We start from the raw sequence: 22,305 nt of genomic DNA, 5'->3' as shown, positions 1-22,305 counted from the left end.
CCCTTAAACACAGAGTCAGGTAATCTGTCATATCTTTCCAATGCCAGATGGGCATGACGACTTTTGGACCGGTAGCCACTGGACTTTCCCTTTGTTTTTCAGACTTCACACGGCCGCCTCTGTGAATGGGCGTAGAGCCTGTCTATTATATCGTCTTATGTCGTGCCCATCTATGTGTGGGCTGCACAGACAAAATGCCGGGCAGCCACCTGTTGAGAAGGCAAAACCGCTCTGATCAACTGGATCCATCCATCCGACAATCAACAATGTTTCTCCCGCGAAATGTAACTTTTGTTAACAACAAATGTTGAAACTTCAAAGTTGGGAAATATTGATGTACCAGATTCAAAAAGACAATTTCTTCACCTATTTCTGTTTTAAAGCATTTGGATGTTTTCCGCAATGATACTGTAGTTATAAACCCAGCTTTTGGATTCCCTGCAGACCCTCTGAACCAACTGTTTACAATACATAGAATCAATACATTTAAATTAGGAATCCTCTAAGAAGGGTAAGGGTAAGAAGTACTGACATTGCATTTTCAAAATGAATTTTTAATATGTTATTTTTCTTAAAGAAAATGAGTGAGTTCTTCCTTGCTAGGGTCTTAGTGCTGCCTTCTACTGGTCAGGAATGCAAGTACATATCTATTGGATGGGCTTTTTTATTGTTTTTGGACTAGCCTTCATCCATCCATCCATCCATTCTTGTTTGTTCCTCCAGTTCAGGTTTTATCCAAGCTGTGGACTAAACTTTAACGCCCTCTGCTGCCAGGATTTCTTCCATATTTCCCCCATATCCAAAACTCTGAAATCTTCAGGAATTATTGCAGGGGCACACACCATTGTTCATCTCATCTGACAAAACCCTGCTGGAACACACACATACACGCACACATAACTCTCAGTCTTGCATAAACACATCTTAAAACAGAAAGACTCAATCTGTCCGACCCGTAGCTACAGACCAAACTTTATCATAGGATGACTTTAATAGGAAAACAAATGACAAGCTCAAGGAGAAGTGGAGCCAAAGGAAAACAATTTACGATTTGGAAGAACAAAGAAAGTACAGGGGATAACAGATAACACGGAAGAAAGAGAAATTGTTCAAGTGTTGGCAGAGAATTAATATCATTACTGTCAGGCAGCACTGAGGACAACCTTGAACAGAGGGCTAAGACTAGCTGGGCTTCTAAAGAGTGAGACTGGCAGCTTGAGAATAACAATACACTCTCTGATTTTGTCAGGTGAATGCTGAATATGTGGCAGAGGTGTGCGGCGTTTGACAAGCTCCACAAACTTTCAGAGTCGGGCTAAAGGGCAAAAAAAAGACAAAAGTCCTGACCAACCTTAAAACAGTTTTTAAGTTATTTTGGATCTTCTTATGCATGTAAGTAATAGTTGTATGGTATTGCTCCTCTTTTTGCCTTCTTTCCAGTGGTGTGAAATATTCAAATATATCCACAATACGCATTTTCTAAATGGACACAGTTTTTATTTAATTTACTTGAAGGTTGTTTTTTAGTTCAGTTGTGAGATTTCATTTACAAAAAAGAAAAAAAGACATGGTTCCCAAAATGGGGGACGAGAGAGAAAATCCCGTTAGGACGGCAGGAGTTTTCCTCTTCCTTCTCTTCTTTTTTTTCTTCTTTTTCCACTCCTGCAACAAAGTTTTAACCATCCAGCAATTAACTCATTGTGTAATGAAGAGGTCAAAATACTGTACATGGGAATTAGGGAAGTACAGTAGGTCGTACAGCAAGAACAAATATCACAAATATTTTATGTCTGGCATCGATGGCCTGCCTTCACCAGCCCTCGTCTCCACGTCCAAACCTCCACACTCCTGCCTTTCCTTATTCTCTCTGCCTGTTACATCAGCTCCCCCCTCTCCTCCTCCTAATTTGTCTTCAACCTACAGCAGCTCCGTTTCCAAAGGCACCCTGCTGGTCAACAGCAGTGAAGGCATTCATTTTTAACCAAGGCTTCAACTTATCTAGAACAGCACTGCTTTTAATTCAAATGTTTAAGACCAGTTTTTTTATGAAATATAACTCTATTTTAACAGTCTATCAGTTTTTTCTTTAAATATTTCTGTTATTGAAGCAGATTTCCGTCCCTGTCTCTCATTTGCTCGATGACCCAGACCCTCAGTTTTACAGTTTACTAAGTGTGAACGTGACATCCTGGATGATAGTTTTGAAGTGGACTACTTCACCGTATTCATTTAAACATCGACAATAAAGAGTATAAAAATATTCACACAGCTCTGTGGCAGCCCTAAATTGAGACACTGTATCAGAGAAGCACATTAGTTATATGTCGCTCATGTAATGAGCCACAAACAAAATAACAGCGGTATAAAAACGGGTCGTGCTCATGTTAACTTACCATTAACTGCTGCAGAGAAACAGATTCTTGATGGAGTCTGTTTCTCTGCTTAATACACTACATTACGTGACTCGTCCAAGCCAGACTTCGTCAAAATAAATTCCTAAAAGTGGGGTCTTTTTTTTCATCCTGCCTCAAGACACAGTACAAGAAGGACAGACACATTGGACAATTGGACAAGACAGAAATTCATTTATATATTTTTTTTTTGTTGCCATTTTTGACCATTTAGGATGCCCTTAAAGTAGGAGGTAATGGAGTGATTACTGAGTAGAGGTTTTCATGTCCCATCACATTACTCCTTTAACTATGTTCATGTGGAACATTTGACTTGTTAGAACAACACCACAGAATTGTCTGAAACCTTCTGATACAGGCTTATACTGTATTTAATCAGTCTTACTGCTGGCAGTGCTTTCACTGCATTAATATTGAATTTGAACAGACTGTGAATTACACTGAACCATACGCTTGATTAGAATTGGAATTAGAGAATTAGAATTGTGACATACTAGACATGTATTTGTCATACACATGGGACATGACCACAGCAGTAAACATTAGCACAGACTCTATACAATTATGCCTATGATTTCCTTTGTCTATTAAGCCAAGTTAGGCCACCTATACAGACACAGTGGGCTGGATTTAGCCCCCGAGCCATCCGTTTGGCATACGTGGCATATTTAAATTACCAACCAACCTGCATGTTTCAGGATTACAGATATACTAAAAGTTACTGTCAGGATTCAGAGTAGTAATCTTCTCGCTGTACAGGTAGAGCGTCAAACTCTCTTCTAATGTGTGGCCGTGAAAGTTACGGATTATTTGAAGGAGTTAGACACAACATACCACAGAGAAGCAACAAAATAAATAAATAAATACTAACATCAACATCCAACCAGCCGTCAGATAGACAGCTTTAATGATAAGTTGGGCCGAGTAGAAGGACAGAACAGGCTCAGAAGAGGAAGTCCTTCCTATATCAGGAATCCTGAGGCTCAATATGAGCAAAGATAAGATGGAAAGTAAAGATTTGAGAGAATCACTACCACGGTCAGGGATAAAACAGAGAGTATCCATGAAGAGTACACACACACCTTTCCATTTCCCTCTCAGCTCTTTAGATCAGCATGGATATGAAGCCAAACGCTGCAACGGTGCAATGGAGGAGCACATTTAACAGACTCCTGCCCGAGGCTATGAACAACTCGACAACCTCCTCCCTACCCTTCCCCTCCTCCTTATCTTCTCCCTCTGTCAAATTCTCATCTCTATACGTCTTTACCCTCAGTCCTTGTCCAGAGCCTGCCCTCTACCATCAAGCCCAGGAGAAAGAGGCCTGCTGTCAACCGGCAGTGTGACCTTCTGAAAGACGGCCCGAGTGGAGAACAGAAAAGATGGAGGGATGACACTGGAGTAGTCCAAATCGAAGATGACCATGAAAAAGTGGGTGTGGGTTGGAGTTGTGGTCTTGCAGGAGTGGAAGGGCAGGGTATAAAGGAGGAGTGATGGGGAGAGACGGCAGGCGGAGAGGAGGGCGGAGAAAGAGGAGGGCTGGTGGTGGTGCTAAGGGTAAGTGTGAAACCTCACTGTCTGTTTTAATATTCCCGGCAGAGAGAGAAACAGACAGAAAATCGATCATTTCATTTTTTTTCTCTGATATGAAAGTTAGACAGAGGGCCGAGCTCCAGGTCTCCCTTCTCCCTCTACCACCTTGAAAATCATCTTGTCTCTCATCTGTAAGTCATAGAGACAGAAAAAGCGTGTCCGAGGGAATAAACCAGGAAAAGAATGAGAATGCAGGGTGAAAGGAGCAACCTCGTGTATATATCTGAATCTTTTCAAGCATGACAAGCAGTGGCTCATTCCACTTGCATCCACTCAAGTGAAGGCAGTTCATGAAAGTTAGAAGTGCTGGGTTTTACAATCTCTGCAGTGTTTGTTTTCCCACACCGTACTTCATACACAGTGTTTACCCTCTGGGAGTGCAACTCAACACACACAAACACACTTATTTCTTGTCAATAAATTAACAAAAAACTACAAATGTCTGATATATCGACCCGATATTAGCATAATTATGTAATATAGGTAAGAATCGTCGTGGTTTTTCCTCTGATAATAAAAACCTGATAACACAGTTTTGCCCAGAAGAAGGCACCTAATAATCGGCATATCAGATATCAGCAAATAGTTAACATCGGACATCCCAATTGAAAACTAATCAGCATTTAAAATTATCTCTTTTTTGTATACACTGTCTACGTCATTAGAGGCAACTGCTTTAATTCTGCATGACGCTGATTCAACACAGTGCTGGAAACGTTCCTCAGAGACTGTCCATATTGACATGATAGCATCACAGGACCTACAGCGGATTTGTTGGCTGCACGTCTGCGATAACAATCTCCTGTTCCACCCCGTCTCTGAGGTGCTCTATTGGATTAAGATCCAGTGACTGTGGAGGCAACTGATGTTCAGTGAACTCACTGTCAAGTTCAAGAAACCAACTTTGAGTTTAACACGCCGAGTCGTCCTGCCTGGACGTCACTGTCAGGAAGTGGTGTCAATGTGATCATGAAGGGATGAACATGATCAGCAACAAGACTTGTATAGACCGTGTCATTCCAGCCATATTTATTTGAGTCTAAGACGCCTAAGGAATGCTTGGAAAATATTCCCCAAACCCTGATATTCAGACTGTGAGCAGCAGGATGGAGGATGGATGCTGTCCTCTTATTCATTCATTCATTTATCTTCTTCACCTTCATCCTTTACACGGTCAATCCCAGCTGTGATCAGGCGAGGGCAGCATTACACCCTGAGGAGTTCAGCAGTACACAACAAGGCCTCACATAGAGCTAACTATTCACACTCACATTCACACCTCAAGTCAATTTAGAGTGAATAATTCACTTACAAATAACACAAATTAGCATGCAAACTACAATTTGAAGGACTATCAACTACAACCAGGGACTGAACCACTGATTTTCTTGCTGTAAGGCAGAAGCACAAACCATTTTTATACCGTATGCCTCTACTTCCTTGTAACATAAGTCAAATTTCTGACACTATCCTAAAACTCCACTCCTAAAACTTTTGGTCTTAGCCCACAGGAGTGGCATTGGGCAGGGTTTCCTGCTGTGAAAAGAAGAAGAAGAAAAGGGGTTTTTAATCACATGCAGGTTAGTTACTAAGTAACATAACATGCACATGGTCCGCTCTAACCATTTTGGTGGACTAGGCAAGATTAGGGTTTAGCACTCGCTGTTGTCCTCCCCCAGCCCCTCCATTGTGATTGCTCTTTTTTAAAATGCTAAAATGTTACAGTATCGCCCCTCCATTGGATGGCGCTCTCTGTGATTGCCTATATGTGGCCTATACGATGAGATAAATATATGTGATTTTGTTTTTAACATGTTATCTTGACCCAGTCTGGTAAAACTCCTCAGACGATAAACACATGTGACGTTCCTAAAACTGTACCTGGTTTCTGGACCAGTCTGTAAAACAGAGGAGACGCTGGTGGGGAAACTGCAGTGGATCAGCAGTTTGTGAAACACTTACATCAGTCCTTTCATCATGTCAGGGTTAGAGTCACTTCAATCACCTTTCTGCTCATTACAAACCTCACTTTCAACTTTAGCAGGAGTGATTTTGAAATGGTCTGAAAGCCAAAATGCACTGAAGCGTTGTCTGTGTTTGCATTTAACGGTCTGTTAAAGTTGCTTACGTTTTTAATGCAAAATTAAATGAATGTGTTTTTAGCTCTATGACCGCTGGAACATCTTCTCCTCTACAGCAAAAAGTATAATTTAATCTTAATTCTTGTCAGAATTCTGAAAGTATAAGGCAGTGATATTGCAGATGGTGTCAAAACAGATGCCATTAACAAAGTAAGACTCTGCAGAGTCGCTCGTATCTGACCCAGACACCTTCACCAAGTGCACAGGACTACGTGATGTTGTCGCATGATTGGCTCTTAAACTGCATCCATACAGTCATATCTGTAGTTGACTGATCTTTAGTATTCAACATCAGAAGGTTAGAAAATGTCAGTTTTAAAGTCTGCTTTGCTTATTTAGTATTGTTTACAAGTTCCAAATTCCAAGCCTTTGTAGTAGATGCAAAGAATTACTGTGACAGTTCAGTCAAGCGTTTTAAATTATTAATAGTTTTTCTTCCATAACTTTTGACAAAATCTGTTTTGAATCAATTACATGACTATTCATGATGCAAACGCATTTTTTCTTCTGAGCTCAGTCAGATTATATTAAAAGAAAATCTGACATTTTAAAAACTGCCTCGGAGGAGTGAGGAGTGAGGAGTGAAGAGCGCTGTCCGTGGTGCTGAATGTGAGCCTCTGAGGGAGCTGTCCAACTGTCCTTTAACTGCTGAAACAAGGAGACGCTCCTGGCTTCGGGTCGTCTGTGTGGAGTCTGATTGCCTGCCCGTCTCTCTGGTCCAATCAACTATCAGGTTTGGTGGTGCCACTTAGGAACAACCTGCAAAGACCCCTCTCACACACATAACACACACACACACACACACACCATGAAATCCTGACACACACAGAGGTGGAGCTGAGGCTCAGTGGTGCTGCAGCTCACACACACCGCAGATTTCCATTCAATGTAAACAATTTACAAATGCTTGACGTTACATTGATGCAGAGGTGTGTGCACATTTTCAACATTCTCCCACACACAAACACACACTCTCTCTCTCTCTCTCACACACACACACCCACACACACACACACACCATGAAATACTGACACACACAGAGGTGGAGCTGAGGCTCAGTGGTGCTGCGGCTCACAGACACCGCAGATTTCCATTCAATGTAAACAATTTACAAATGCTTGACGTTACATTGATGCAGAGGTGTGTGCGCATTTTCAACATTCTCCCACACACAAACACACACTCTCTCTCTCTCTCTCTCTCTCTCACACACACACACACACACACACACACACACACACACGCTCATTAAAACAGTTAATAATGAAAAGCAGGGTTCCTGGGAGAGTCTGGCCACAGTTTGATCTTTATCTCAGATCAATGTCACTAGGAGGAGCCGTGAGGCTCACATCTCCACTCAATACTAGACTACACCAGGCTCAGTGTGAGTGTGAGCGTGTGTGTGTGTCAGTAAGGAGAGGAATGAGCTGTAGAGCAAGACAGAAATCTTTTTCAACAGTATTCTTAAGGCAACGATGAGACACTGAGTTTAACCAAGTTTACTTCTCAGTGGAGTTGCAGTTTTAAAGAGAACAGATACTCCATTTACAAGTAGAGACAAATATGTCTTTGTTCCTCATCAATATCAACCAAAGTGAGCCTTCACTCATCAACTCACCCATTGGCAGAGACTGGGAGAAGATCTAAGGAGGAGAGTTTGAAAAAAATGCTGTTATTTTCTAACTAACTTATACTGGAGACAAGTAAAATTAAAGTACATTTTTGTCCAAAAAAATTACAAAACCACAGTTAAAATGTTTAAAATTACAAAACCAAACCAAAGAAGTAGCTCAAAGCTAGTAATTTAGAAATGAATAATAACAACAACAAAAAAGTTTATAAAACACAAAAAAGAAATAAAGATCTGTATTAATAAATACCATCTGTGTTGAATTCTGGAGGATGTCTTTGGCTCCAGGTCACAACTGGGTTCTTTGTCTTCTAGGACTGAAATCCAGTTCCTGTCAAGTCTTATTTCAGTTCTGGGGAAAAGAAAAAAAAAACAGCACAGAGAAGTAGATGAAAATCTGCTGCAAAGCTTAGATACTTTTCACAGGTTTCCATTAAGTTTGGTCAAAAAATCATAATGTTGGCGACACCTGAGACACATGTCACAAGTTATTAAAGTCTGACACCTCTGGGAATGAACACATCGGTCCTAGAACTTTTGGTTTACACCTTCAGCTCAACCCTAGCTATGGTACTGTGTTTAACAGCAGTTATATATTATTATTATTTTTAAAATTGGTTAATTTGTCAAAATTGTGTCAAAATTGGTTAATTTGGTTCTCAGGCAAGAAAATCGGTTCTAAAAACCAGCAGAGGTGACATTAATGACACAGCTGGAACTCCTGGTAAAATTAAAGCTAAAAATGAACAGAATTAGCATTTTTCTGTCATGATAATCAACGATGCATGGAGGGAACCACGTGTGTTTTTCTAAAATTCTTCTTTAAAAAAAACCACACTGTGACTCTGTCACTTGTAGAATTAGCCAGAATATGGACGGTGCAAACAGTTTTTGGTTTTGGTAAATTTTGGTTCTAGACACTCATGGATTTACAAATGGAGGCGTTTTGAATTATACATGTGGTACTATTTTTTAAGTGAGCTTCTACGAGCCTCATGTTTGCAGCTTCCTGTCTATTAGTAGCTGTTATTTATTCACACAGAGCAGAAATAGTCAATGCAAAGATTTTTTATTTATTTTACTTTTAAATGGCAGCATAACTCCACTAATGGCCACACTTGGTCTCTTCCAGTTCTAGCAGTTTGCATCTAGTTTTGATCCTCTGTGATCGTTACTACTATAAATAAACCAATTAATATGTTATTTCTCATTTCCTGCTAATGAGCAGCAGCAGGTTACAAAAACTCTCACACACACACACAGAGAGAATGGTTATTATGACAATCTGCACCATCTTTCTCTGAATTTCTGACTGTGCCATTAGAGGTACTTGTGGTTTGAACCTATTCTTTCCAATAGCATTTTTTTCAAACTCTGGCAGTTTGACAGCAGGAACTTATTTCCAAAAGTGTTTTAATTATGCACACAGTTGTAATTTTGCTGCCGTTAATTTACCCACTGACAAACTTTAACTTTGACTGTTTTGATGCGCTGTCTGGGAAAGGGCGGTGAACTTTTGAGGGTCTCTTGAAGGTCTCGTTGATACTCTAATTTTCGACTCGCAAGTCAAATACAAAAATAACAGTTTAAAGCATCTGAGCAGAATCAGACAGTGAGCCTTCACCTTGTTTACTGGGATCAAGAGTCTAATGGGGCCCAATGTCACACTTTGTGTTTTGCACAGAAACACCAGAAGTTTATTAGATACAATGCATGAGTGCATCGAAAACTCACATTGACTAATGCGAGGAGGCTGTGCATCGGGAGGCAGAGTGGATTTCACCACTAATTGGGAGGATGATGGTTCGATCCACGGCTCCTCTGCGTGTCAGAATATGAGACACTGAGTACACTCAGTTTTACAAATACTGAAGAAGGAAAAGAAATGGAATAAAAACTGCCTGGTGGAATGTCTGCAGTGAGGTCCTCCGACCCACAAACATATCAGGAGGGGAGCCAATTTGTCTGAAAAGGTCTTATCACAATAAATTGGATAACCATCAAGATGAGAGGCCTCTCTAATTTGCATTGCTTCAATTGATTTAATTGTTTCCCTGATCTTTACTGGTCAGTCTATTTTTGTTTTTGGCATGTGTGTGTCTGCTCTGCGTGTGCGTGTGTGTGTCCTTATGGGGACGCAACACGACAGCTCTATCTCACCGACATGGTGTTAGGAGGCATCGAGAGATTAGCATAAACATACAGCAATTCCCAAGAACGCCTTTGTCAGGATGTGTCGCAGAGTTAACACCAACACCGCAGAGCACAAAGCATTAACCTCCAGGTTTACCCCCATCCTTCCTTTAGACAGGAGAGGAGAGGAGAGGAGAGGACGGAGGAGGACAGGAGAGGAGAGGAAAGGAAAGGAAATGAAAGGAAAGGAAAGGAAAGGAAAGGAAAGGAAAGGAAAGGAAAGGAAAGGAAAGGAAAGGAAAGGAAAGGAAAGGAAAGGAAAGGAAAGGAAGGGAAAGGAGAGGAGAAGAGAGGAGAGGAGAGGAGAGGAGAGGAGAGGAGAGAAAGAGGGAGATGGGCAAATGTAAAGAAAGTGTGTTTTTTCCTATTTGTTTCACGTTGACTGTGTTTACAGCAGCCAGTAAATTGTAAATCTCAATCATGTTGTGTATATGGGGTGGAAATTGCAGAAAATATAGTGTGGGTTAAGGGGAAATGAAATGAAGAAGAGAAGATGCTGAGAAATGAGAAGGGCAGTTAGGAGAGAACGGATGGAAGATTAGACAAGAAAATGGATGTAATAAAGGATATAGAGGATATGCAGCGGGATAGGAGAGGGAAGCAGTGTGGGAGAGTAAAAGAGAGGAGAGGATTAGGTGTGTGTCATTGTGGAGTGATCACTCGCAGCCTTCATCCATCACCGACCCAACAGGAGGGAGGCTCTGCTCTCTGTTAGTCCACTCCACTCTTACTGGTAAACAGCCACAAGGACACGAGGAGTCACGGAGAAAAGAACAGTAGAGAAATTTGAACTCTGCAGATTTTTGTCTTTACTGAAAGCTTTCTAACTGGGCAAAAGTTTTTGGGCAGCTATGAAAAAAATGCTATAAATGTGGTGAATGTGAGATTACTTTCACAAATGTCCATTTCTATTGTCCACACCATAGTTTTATATAAAAAATCAAACATCTCTCTGCTGTCCCCAGTTCTTAACGGTGCTGAGCCCACAGATGTTGTAGGACCGTAGACAGAAGCAGGATTCACTACCACCTTACAGGGACTGGTCAGCATTAGGTTTTTAAAAAAACTGTGGGGAGGAAAAACCCAACACTGCCACCAACAGTTGAACAGTTTTAGGTCGCATGGTGTTTGTCATATTTCTTTGATCATTTTACCCTTCGTACTATCAATTATTCATTTTCTACTCCTTAATCTGTCATTAGAGTCAATATCATCAGTCATCAGGTGGGGGCGCAGTGACTTATTGAGTTCACAGAGCCACAGACAGAGACAAACAAAATATTCATCCTCTAATTCAAACCTTTGGTCAGTTTAGAGAGTGGCCATAGTGTCCACATAATGCTGCTGAAGAAAGACAGTGGTTCCCAAACTACGGGGCAGATCCTCCTTGGGGCTAATGTATGGGGGACATGGCGGGAAATATGTCATTTGTCCAGTGACATCTACAACAGCTCAAAGAAAAAAGTTTCACAACCACTGCTCACCTCCTCCTCCCCCACCTCCTCCCCTTCATTACATGGCTAACTCTACTTTTGGTAAATACTATCAGTATCAAGATTTTAAAGCAGCCCATGGTTTAAGGAAAGAATTAGCATCAACAACTTCGAAGAAAAAAAACTCTGAAGTGTTGATCAGTTTTGGATTTTTGGACATTTCTGGTTTGGTCTACAGGTGTGGAAAATTGGTTTGGCAGCATCCCCAAAAGCCAGGCACCAAAAAAGTTTATTCTTGATGCGCACTGGTGCTGGGTCAAACGTTCTGTAGTTTTTTTTTTATTCATAATCAGAATTACAAATACTTTTTCAACGCCAGGTTTGAAATGTGGATTACAGCTCAAGGAAGAGGAATATATTAGGAAAGGAAAGTGAACTACTCATCGTGACAGCACTGCACACAATGAAATGTGAGAGCAGGAAATGTGTTATTAATAAGATATAATCATAATTAGATGTTTATAAGAATGTTGTTTAAAACACATCCAAGATCAAATATTTGACAGTGAGGTAGAACGTTTCAGATCTTTCTGATCAAACTTTATATTACGACCGTGAGCCCCTGGCATGACATCAACGTCTGCTGCTTCGTCACACCCTTTCAGCATCTAGGCCAAGTGGATTCATCAGCGCCACACATCAAAGACTGGGTCAGGCGGCTACAAATGTGCATAAACCTTGACTTTTTTATGCTAAGGCAAGGAAGATTACATCTGACTAACGCCTCTATTTCTCAGTGTTAGAAGGAAGCAGTGACCTTTCAGTTTATCCTAAACTGCACAACATTCACAGCTGTCGTCTAGGGATGTTGGATGGGACCTAGGTCAGGGTTTTATCAGACCCCCCCAAGGTTGTATGAAGACTCATTAGCACTCATTACAGCTTTTGTCTTTTGGTTTTAAAGCTTAGCGTGGTTTGTATTTGACTGTGTTAGGTTATGTAAGAATATTGTTGTTTTTCTACTGCAGTCAGAGACATTTCTTGCCGCAGCAGGCAGGAGAGCGTGCTTCCTTTCCTGTCTTTACTTGATCCACAGCAGGTAGCAGACGTTCAGGGCTAGTGAGACAGGATGTAGTTCTTTTTGACCATCTGTAGCAGTAGAAGTAAATCAAGATGACTAACACGGCTCCGTTCAGTTCTGCGGTGCGGTTTTTAACTCCGGAATAAACAAGCTGCTCAAACCCCAGCACAGCCACTGATGCTGAATCTCCAGACTGGGAGTTACATTTAAAACAACATTCTCCTTCACTGCAACCACAGAGGCCCAGTTCTTTGGGTAGTGGTTCGTTACCAGATGTACCATCAGCACACACAGCCACTCCCCAAAAAACAAGAAGGAAACACAAACAAAAAATATCATCTATCCCTCTTCTTCTGCTCTTGTTTCTATTTTTTTCTTAGTTAAGAAAAAGAGATTGAACCCTTCATCCTCATATTGACCTGCGGTTCAAACATTACCATCAAGATCAAGGGCTCATTACTCCTCGATAAGCTCCGCTCTCCAGCCTCTCTGGGGAGAGCCTGGAGAGAGAGGGAGAAAGTTCTTTAAGTTGGAGCTCAGAAACACTTACCATCTGATCCTTGATAGAGAAGGTGATGAGTTTAAAACTGCTCTCTACTTCCTGGGGGGATACTTCAAATATTGGCTAATACCTTTTGGTCTAAATGACTCCCCGTCTTTGTTTATCTCAGGTAATCTCATTTTTTCCATTACCATCAACATCTCTTACGTCTTTCAGCTACTTTAAAGACTGCTGCGAGGAATGGAGCTATATGTGAAGACAGAGAAGTATTGACATTTCACATCAGCACAAAGTTCCCTGGGCTACATCATAGAGAGGAACCATGTGAAGAGCTCTGAACTGTTTCAGTGGCTCACGGCTTGTAAACAACTGCAGCAACGTTAGGACTCTGTCAATTTTCGCCAGCACTTCGCAGGAGATTCTTGGTCGCGTTGCAGCTTCCCTCACCAAAACCCAACTTCCACCAGGGAGTTATCAATGAATGAATCAGTTTTCATCAAATCCCCAAAAATCACATCACAGGTCTGTACTTGGGCTTGTCAGATCAAACACTTCTATGCATTTCATGTTGGAGATACCTCCATCCCTGTCACCACCACACGGAAAGTAGTTTTTCAGATTCAGTGATTTTCACTTGGTAGAATGGAAGCAAAAAAACACACTGTAAACACACACACACACACACTTGTTTTTAATGGTTTTGTGAGCCCTCCACTAAGATATTTTTCTTTTCCTTGCCTCATACCAAACCTTAGTCATTAGCAAGATATATGCCTAATCCTAATCCTTCACGTCATTCTAATTTGACTAAATAAGAAAGCAACAAATTCAGACTGCGCAGGCACAGAGGCCTTCTGGTCAGCGAGCGAACACTACTGAGGATGAATGTTGTATGGTTGTTATTACCTAAAATGACAAGTATTTTAATATTAATTTTCAGTTCAGAGGAGGCCAAGCATGGCACCGTCCCCACTCACTGCTCCCCGGGTGCTGAAAGCTGCCCACTGCTCCTCTTGGTGATGGGCTCAGTTTCGTTTTATCATCGTGGTAGAATGATAATACAGACCATAAAAAAAAAGAATGGCAAAGCTAACAGCAAAGCAACATTCGACCTTCTTTTCTAAGTGTGACAAAGGCACAGAGGGATGAATAGGTCACAGTACATCCAAGATGGCTGTCTAGTCTGATGGTTTACACCAAAACAACATAAATGCCACTGACATTTCTCTTTCTCTGGTCAGAAAAAAGCTCTTGGGTAAAGTAGCATTGAGAGCTCCCTCTGCTGGATCAAATAGTAACTACCTAGACATCGGGGTAAACAGGAATGAACTTTTAACTCCTAAACTGTTTGAATACAATTTCAATCTTGAAAAAAAGTGCCTGATGATGTCATTTTAAGGGAAATTTCTTTGGGTGAGAACATTTTTTTTTTTTTTTACCTTTTGTTTGCATAAGGGAAGTGTGTGCACGTACGTCCGTCCGTCCATTTCTGTGTGTAGTGTGCTGGAGTGGATGTAGATGAGTTTTCTCAGTGCTGTAGGGGAATGGGCTGCGGTTGGCTGGCCTGACTGCAGACCGCTCTGTGGAAAAGAACAACTTTTTAAATTACCCATACATCACTGTCACTGCAGCACAGACTGGGGCAATAGTGCTGCAAACGCATGCACACACATTTACATGTATACACGTACACACCTCCTCTCGCTCCTCCTTCTCACTCAACAAACAAATCCCAGAAACACCACATCTCATTATAAGTGTAGTATCACATGTATACACAAATACAGATGTATACACAGTATAGAAATACTGACACGCTAAAGCGTTAGATTATTGGGGAAATAAAAGCTTGATAATAGTTACTTATCTAAGTTACAGTGTGCAACCATGAATCTGTCAGCAGTTGCTGAGTCTCCCCGCACAGTTTTTTTTTTTTTGTTTTCAGTTTGGCATCCTCCGCCTGCGCCTCCTCCTCCTCATCTAACAAACTGGATCTTAATTGCAGGTAATTAAACTGCTCGTGGCTTACAAAGCAGAAGAGGGGCTAGCAGCATATGTGTCGCAATAAAACACTGAAACATTACACCGCTAGCAGGGGTTACAGATGGTCGGCGTTGCTTCGTTATCTCCCTGGTTATTCTTCTCACTCAATTTGTAATTAGGATCTCAGGAGATGTGGGAGGCTGGGTGAACGCCCACTCTGAGAGCATGTAAATACACACAAATAGGCTCCCGTACAGTAAAAAGGCACATGCTGCCACCTCAGCAGATTATCATTAAGCGTTTGAGTAATTGTTGCAGCTGATATGCTGCAGAGGGCGACAGAGGGCTGGGGAGTAATGGAAGAACACAGCAGAGTCTCTCCAGACCTGCTGCTGCAGGGAGGCAGCACATAAAGCAGAAAAAAAAATCTGTAAAGACCTGTAAATGCGTTTTTATTCATAGTCTTTTATTAATTTAAAAACATCTGAGTCGGAATTATTAGGTGGATCTTGAATAGAATACAAATTCAGGTTTAAGCTTAAAGCTACGGTAGATTTGTGCCAAGTCATTATTACTAGTTAATATACTAGAATAACTGGACTTAATTGAACAACTGAAATACATCGTCTGATTCTGACCAACTTACTTATTTGTTAAATTGAAATTTATTGAAATTTAAGGAGAGCAACACGTTCACAAAAAGTAGAAAAAGAGGAAATATACAGAAGGGGAAAGACACATTCTTGGAATGATTCTTTGTTTCAATGCATCACTAAATAAGAGATTTGATTAGGAATTACATCTTTAAGAGCCAACATTTGTACCAAGGGCTAACGTTTCATAGCCTTATATTGGTGTCCTCACAAAAAGCACCATGGCAATTTTATTGATGTATTCTTACAACAGATACCTCATATACAGTGCACTAAAACTCCCATCAGTCACATTTAACCAACACTTCTCATAAAGCATCCCTCCATTACACAAACACACACTCATACACTGCTGGCACAGCCATCAGGGCTAATTTGAGGCTCATCTCGCCCCAGGAGAAGTCCTGAGCGGAGAACAAATCAAAGTAATTATTTAGTGTAATTGTTTTTTGGGATGGAAGATGGAGATGTTTTCTTTCCAGTCATTGGGACGCTGGTTTTGACTAATACCGTGCAATTATTAATGGATTTATAGTGCAAATGACAGGGGCGGGGGGAGTGGGTTGGGAAGTTTGCCTTGTGCCCTGAAGGAGTTCAACTCCAGCTGAGTGCCTATCAGTCTCTGGGGGTGAGACACTTAACCCCAAGTTGCCAATCACACCCCGCCAACCTTGATGCCCATTTAAACCAGGGCAGTTACATCAGAAACGACAATAACTGAACATATAAAAGGGGAGGAGCCAGAAGGTGGATTTTCTAACTCAATGTAACAATGTACTACTTAATAATATTATCACTTCATCGACCACAAAAAATAACACAATTAATCTTTTACTTTAGCAGTGACGGAGGGTTTGAATGTGACAAATAAGGTAGGCCATACAGTATGTTTATCAGTTTTCCTTTTACATAAAAACTGCCCACTGCATCATCCTGAGCTCACTTTTCAGCCCACTTTGCACCACACACACACCCACACCCACTCCCCCCCCCCACACGCACACAAGCTCTGGCTGCAAACTTGACGAGAGTGAAGTTCCTGAAGCTGCAGAAGTGTTAAGGTGGTTGCAGAAATAGACTGCAGACTTATTTATTTTGTGTACAAACATAATGAGAGTGTAATAACTGTGATACATCTCTCAGCACACAGCCTGGCAACAACACCACAGCTCATTCTCCAGGAAGAAACAAAACAGACTCGTGCTTCATTATAATAATAAAATACTTATAATAAAAGATTATGGCCGTACTTAATCTGCGGGAATGCTAATACATCTCACGGCTTCTCACATTTTGCATTTCGCATTTCCTTGTATACGGTATGTGGAGCTCATGACAGGGTTTATCAGCTGTGCATTGAAATGACTGAATCCATCTACTCTGTTCAACAACTTAACTAAATTTGGACGATTAAATATATTATTTTGCCCTCAATGTTGAGCATTAAACCTAAATGAAAGGTAAGAGGAGAAAACTGAGCAGGTATTAAAATACACAATAAGTAAAGAATGGAAAGAACATTCTAGAAATAAAGCCACTTGAATAGAGTCTACTACAACTAGCTAGTGCAGTTGCCAAGGTCCATACTTTCGTGGATACCAGATCCTTAATGATTTTAGAGTTGGAAAACAAAGGACATGAATCTTAGTTGTCAGTGAGAAGTCGCCATCTGCTGGCTATTTGAATATACTGCAGCCTCCCTTGTGTTCCTTTTTTTACCTTGTTTGAAGAAGTTTTGTGCGTTTGCGAACATTCGGTTTAAACAAGAAATAGTAACTGATTCGTTTAAAGCATTTTAATACCAAATATTGACTTTTTGTTGTACTGAGTTTTTTATGACTTAGAAACCATGTGTGAGTATTAGCTAAAGGTGCTATAACTAAATAAAAAACAATGTGAAAAGCTTCTGTTTAAATCTTTAAATTCTTGAATAAAAAAACATAACACACTGATTTCATCTTCAAGACCGACATCTGTTTGAATGGGTCACATCAGGAATAGTGTCTCATCCACTTGTCTGAACCAGGTACAAGCCAGGAGTGGCCCACATCCAAATGTCATTCGGAAATAGTATAAAAATAAAAACACACACACAGAAAAAATAAAAAATAAAAATGAAAGGACAAACAAGTAAAAGACACACTGGATGTGTCTGATTCAGTGGCCCAGTAAATGCACAGTCAAGGGTTGGGAGGCAGTTGAGCAGTGACTGGGTCACAAAGTGAATAAGCAGAAAAAATTGAGGTCTCAGCTTCACAGCATATCAATAGGACGCCTTAGATACAGGTGTTTCTGCTGCTTTATCTGCAGGGAATAACTTCATTGATTGTTGTGGCTCTGTTTGGTTGCAGCGCTGACCAGGGGTTACACACCACAGCCAGTCTGAAAAATGAAATGCTACGGAGAATAGAGATCAGACTTGGGGCACAAGTTGTCCAGGGACCCTGGGTCGCCCACAGCCTTTCTCAAGTATTCCTTTTAAACATATGTCAGTGCGAGATCTGACAGATTTCTATGACCTTTCCTGCCATCATACAGCTCCTCAGAGAAAGAAAGAAAGAAAGAAAGAAAGAAAGAAAGAAAGAAAGAAAGAAAGAAAGAAAGAAAAGGTGTACAGCACAGGATACACACAGCATATTACACAGAATAGTAGAGTGATATTTAGAGGAGGGACTATAGTATTGATAAATATCTGTTTCAAACACACACACACACACACACACCTTATTATACTGTAGATAATCAGTCATTTCCGGAGCATCTGCACAAACACAGCAGTCAGCATGCAACAAATAAAACATAAGTTTGTATATAATTAATAACAACTTTTTTAAATCTGTCCAAACGGAGCTTAATAGAAAGTTTGAACCACCTCAACCAATCAGAACAGGGCTGTTAGACAGGTGTGTGAAGTATCCAGCTGTGCTTAATATTTCTTATATTATCTTATATAGTTTGTTCTACTTATATATACAATAATTAAATATACACTACAATATAAGAGAACATGTTCATGCCCTACTGGGAACTTTGAATCCAACTGTTTACCAATGTGTCCCTGGTCAAGACCGCTAAGCTAGCAAGTTTTTTTTTTTGTCAAAGTAACTCATAAATATGTAGTTTGAATTCTTTTTAGAATCCAATTCATTTATATTACTTACATAGCCTGATGAAGAGTCATCAACATGTTTTGTGTTTATTGCCGAGGCTGACTGGACAAAAGCATCATTAATGGTCTACCACAACCAGCGATTTTTTTTTTAAACCTGGAAAGACAATTATTTACAAGAAACTTCTGCAATGAGTTTCCTCTCAACACCTTTCACACACCTTTTTGTACCAGGTTCAAAGGGTACACAGAACCGTCTCTCTGCCAATCACAGCTAACAATATAGTTATAAAAACATAAAAGCTGTTCTGTAGACCAGTAAACGTAGATAACACATTGGTTAACAGCATCAGATCGTCAGATTATTTGACTATAACCTCATTAGGATCTGCATGGATTCAGCATTGCTTTACTGTAGCTGTGAGAGGCTTGAATCAGAAAAACATGCTGTTCTTCTGCCTCCTCATCTGGGGCCTGACCTCCAGCTCTCCCTGTGCTGCTGCACCCAGAAGAGACTACGCTGATCCACAGTCAGTTTTACGCAGCTCCACAAAAAACAAACTGCTGCTGATCTCCTTCGATGGATTTCGCTGGGACTACGAGCGTCATAGTGCAACACCGAATCTGGATAAAATGACGCAGGATGGGGTGAAAGCAAAGTATGTGACCCCTCCCTTCCTCACCATCACCAGTCCATCTCATTTCACAATGCTGACAGGTAAAAACACTTTAATCTGTAATATTGGTGTAAACCATGTATTTACCAGGGCTTTTAGATGATGACATGACCTCAGCAACTCAGCTATTACCTTTTTAGCAAAAGAATCTTCTTTTTTTAAGTACAATATGTTTGTATAATCATAGCAAAACATCACATTTAACCGTCTTTGCCTTCAGGGAGACACATTGAAAACCACGGCGTGATCCACAACATGTGGTTCAACACCACTACTCAGGAGAAGAAGCAGTACTACAGTGCCCAGTTTGTTGATTCCTACTGGGACAATGGCAGTCTACCCATCTGGATAACAGCACAGAGAGAGGTTCATTTACTTCCACCTGAGTAATATTGAGTTGTAGTCAAATAAATCTACTCTGAATTACAACTTGTCTTCTTTGTCCAGGGTCTAAAAGCCGGCTCTTTGCATTTTCCTGGCACGGCAGCAACATATGAAGGAGAAACTGTGAGTGTGAGACAGGTGGAATCTGCCACCTACGACTACTCCAATGAAACCGAGTGGAGACTGAACATTGACAAGGTGATTGGTGATTGGTTCCTGAGACAAGACCTGGACTTTGTTTCCTTGTACTTTGGAGAGCCAGATGGAGCGGGCCACAAGTACGGCCCAGATTCACCAGAGGTGTGGGAGATGATCGAGCAAGTGGATCGCACCATAGGCTACATCCGTGACCAGATCGAAGAACACGGCCTCAGTGAGCGGCTCAATGTGATCATCACCTCCGATCACGGAATGACCAAGATGCTCCGTGAGGGAGAAGTCCAGAAGATCATCCTCTCAAAGATCCCTGGGTTCAGCTTCAAAGACATTCAGTTCCAGCTGTTGGATTACGGTCCGCTTGGAATGCTGCTCCCCAAAGAGGGGCAGCTGGAGAAGGTGTACCAGGCTCTGAAGAGAAGTCACCCAAACCTCCATGTGTACAAGAAGGAGGAGGTGCCACCTAGACTGCACTACAGCAATCATCCCCGACTTTTACCCATCATTCTCATAGCTGACGCTGGATATGCAGTGAATGGGGTGAGAAAAGGCCAAAGAGCCAAAGAGTAGTAGAGTATTTATTCAAGCATCAGAGTGTTTGGTTGGGGAACAGAGGTAGACCCACCTCAATGTCTGTAGGATAGTGGAGTGGGGCTATTAGCTGTGAATAAGGTGTAAAAATCTCACCTCGAAAATATATAAAAACACAACTGTAGTGTATTTATTTTCCTACAGCAGATTCTGAGAGTAGCTTTGCTGAAGTTTTCCTACGTCTATGTTCTGTGTCCATTTCAGCTTCTGCCTTTGCACTACGTCAAAGGAGAGCACGGTTTTGACAACGAAATCATGGACATGAAAGTCTTCTTCAGAGCCGTGGGGCCCGACTTCCAAAAGAACCTCCTGGTGGACCCCTTTGACCTGGTAGATGTGTACCCACTGATGTGCCACCTGCTGGGAATAAAGCCAGAGGTTCATGATGGACACTTGGACAAAGTAAAAGACATGTTGGTGTCCAGTACTGACACAAGAGGCGGAAGTAAGTGAGGGTTTGACACAGTTACCCACAGAATCCAAAGGTTTGAAGAATACTTCTGATTATTTAATATCAAAACAGTAAAAACAAGCTGTTTTATCAGGTATAATGACATGTGAAGGTGTCAAACTCTTTCTAACAATACATTTAGAAAATTAGAAAATGTATCCTTTTTAATTCATGCAACTCTTTTATGGGCTTTAGAGACACTGTATTAATAAATAAAAAGGACTTCAAGTCTGACTTTAAGAACAAGGCTGAAAGAAGCAGACGGAAGAGCTTTTTGTGAGAAGTTTCTCAAAGTTTATTTATGAGAAACTAGAAGAAATCTAGTCACTCCCTCAGGCACTCCCTGAGGACTTCAATGCAGTTTGAAGAACTTTAGGACTAGTCCAAATGTGAGGGAAGTGCTACTACATAAAAGTCAAACTCTTAGGTCTAATCTTGGCTGGGCATAAAGTGGGGCATTTCCATGGCTCCCAGGAAGAAGAAGTCATAGAAGTACAAATGATGCGTCCATGGTGAAGTCAGTGAGTATGAAGAAGAGGTCCAAGGTCCAAAAGGTCAAGAAGTTCTGAAATAGATGTTATCGAAGTGCTAAATCAAAAAGTACCATTTGTAACAATCTTGACTTCTGTCCTTGGGTGAGAAAAGAGACGGCTGTGATCTGGAGCACAAGCAAAACAAAAACCTAGAATTCTACAGTTATGGAAACCGAGGATCTCTAGAGAAAAACATAAAGATTATTTGTCCTGGTATGACACAAACAAAGGATCAAGTTACCAGAAATGAGTGTTGAGCAACAGTTCCTGCAACAAGACAGATCATTAGGTCCTTAACATTAAGGAGTCTACAGTAATAACTACAGATTTATAAGTCAGATATGAACCAAGAAATGTGTCATTTCTCTTCTCTCATCTCCTTAAATGGTGTTCCTCTTCATGTTTCTGCTGACATCACAAGTCACATCCACCTCCAGCTTACTTCCTCCATCAACACCAACCATCTCCATGACTTATTTCAATACATTCAGAAATCCTCTCCGTCTCCATCTCACACAGCCTCTGTCCAAACTGTCTATTGTAGATTTATATTTCAAAAATATCATGATGATAGTCTTAACCCTGTTGTGATTCACTGTACATGGTTAAGGTCGTGATAAGTGTCTCACAGGTAAATAAACTGAAGTAGGACTCTGTATTTGACACTATCTTACAAAGAAGATAAGACATTGATACCGTAGCTGTTTGTTGACCGTGTGCTGACCACGGAACATTGGCTATATCACTCACAAAATCTTTATATACCGATCCATAGAGCAGAACT

General features: G+C 40.9%; 1 protein-coding gene and 1 long non-coding RNA gene across 6 annotated transcripts in view; one reads left to right on the top strand and one right to left on the bottom strand.

The window, feature by feature from the left end:
* Nucleotides 1–537: 537 nt before the first annotated feature.
* The window catches only part of LOC103381842 (uncharacterized), a 24,115-nt gene continuing 2,347 nt past the window's right edge, over nt 538–22,305 (bottom strand). For 3 of the 5 annotated variants that reach the window (XR_003050272.1, XR_001760452.2, XR_521841.3), the window contains 4 exons: nt 14,424–14,564; nt 8,026–8,127; nt 7,764–7,788; nt 538–6,904 (listed from right to left, as the gene is read on the bottom strand). This is a non-coding gene — a long non-coding RNA (uncharacterized LOC103381842). Of the gene's footprint in view, nt 6,919–7,763; nt 7,789–8,025; nt 8,128–14,423; nt 14,565–22,305 lie in introns of all 5 variants that reach the window. The other 2 variants (XR_003050273.1, XR_521842.3) reach the window with 2 other exon arrangements.
* LOC103381841 (ectonucleotide pyrophosphatase/phosphodiesterase family member 7-like) overlaps nt 18,832–22,305 on the top strand; it is a 4,394-nt gene continuing 920 nt past the window's right edge. Inside the window, exons 1-4 of the mRNA XM_008314397.2 lie at nt 18,832–19,447; nt 19,627–19,772; nt 19,854–20,486; nt 20,742–20,982. Of these exons, the coding sequence (XP_008312619.1) occupies nt 19,174–19,447; nt 19,627–19,772; nt 19,854–20,486; nt 20,742–20,982 (1,294 nt within the window). The 5' untranslated portion in view covers nt 18,832–19,173. The remainder of the gene's footprint in view (nt 19,448–19,626; nt 19,773–19,853; nt 20,487–20,741; nt 20,983–22,305) is intronic.

Source organism: Cynoglossus semilaevis, chromosome 8 (genome assembly GCF_000523025.1).
Source record: "Cynoglossus semilaevis isolate Cse_v1.0 chromosome 8, Cse_v1.0, whole genome shotgun sequence".
NCBI classification, from domain to species: Eukaryota; Metazoa; Chordata; class Actinopteri; order Pleuronectiformes; family Cynoglossidae; genus Cynoglossus; species Cynoglossus semilaevis.
Note: the sequence above shows the minus strand (reverse complement) of the source record. Positions and strands in the feature narration are given on the sequence as shown.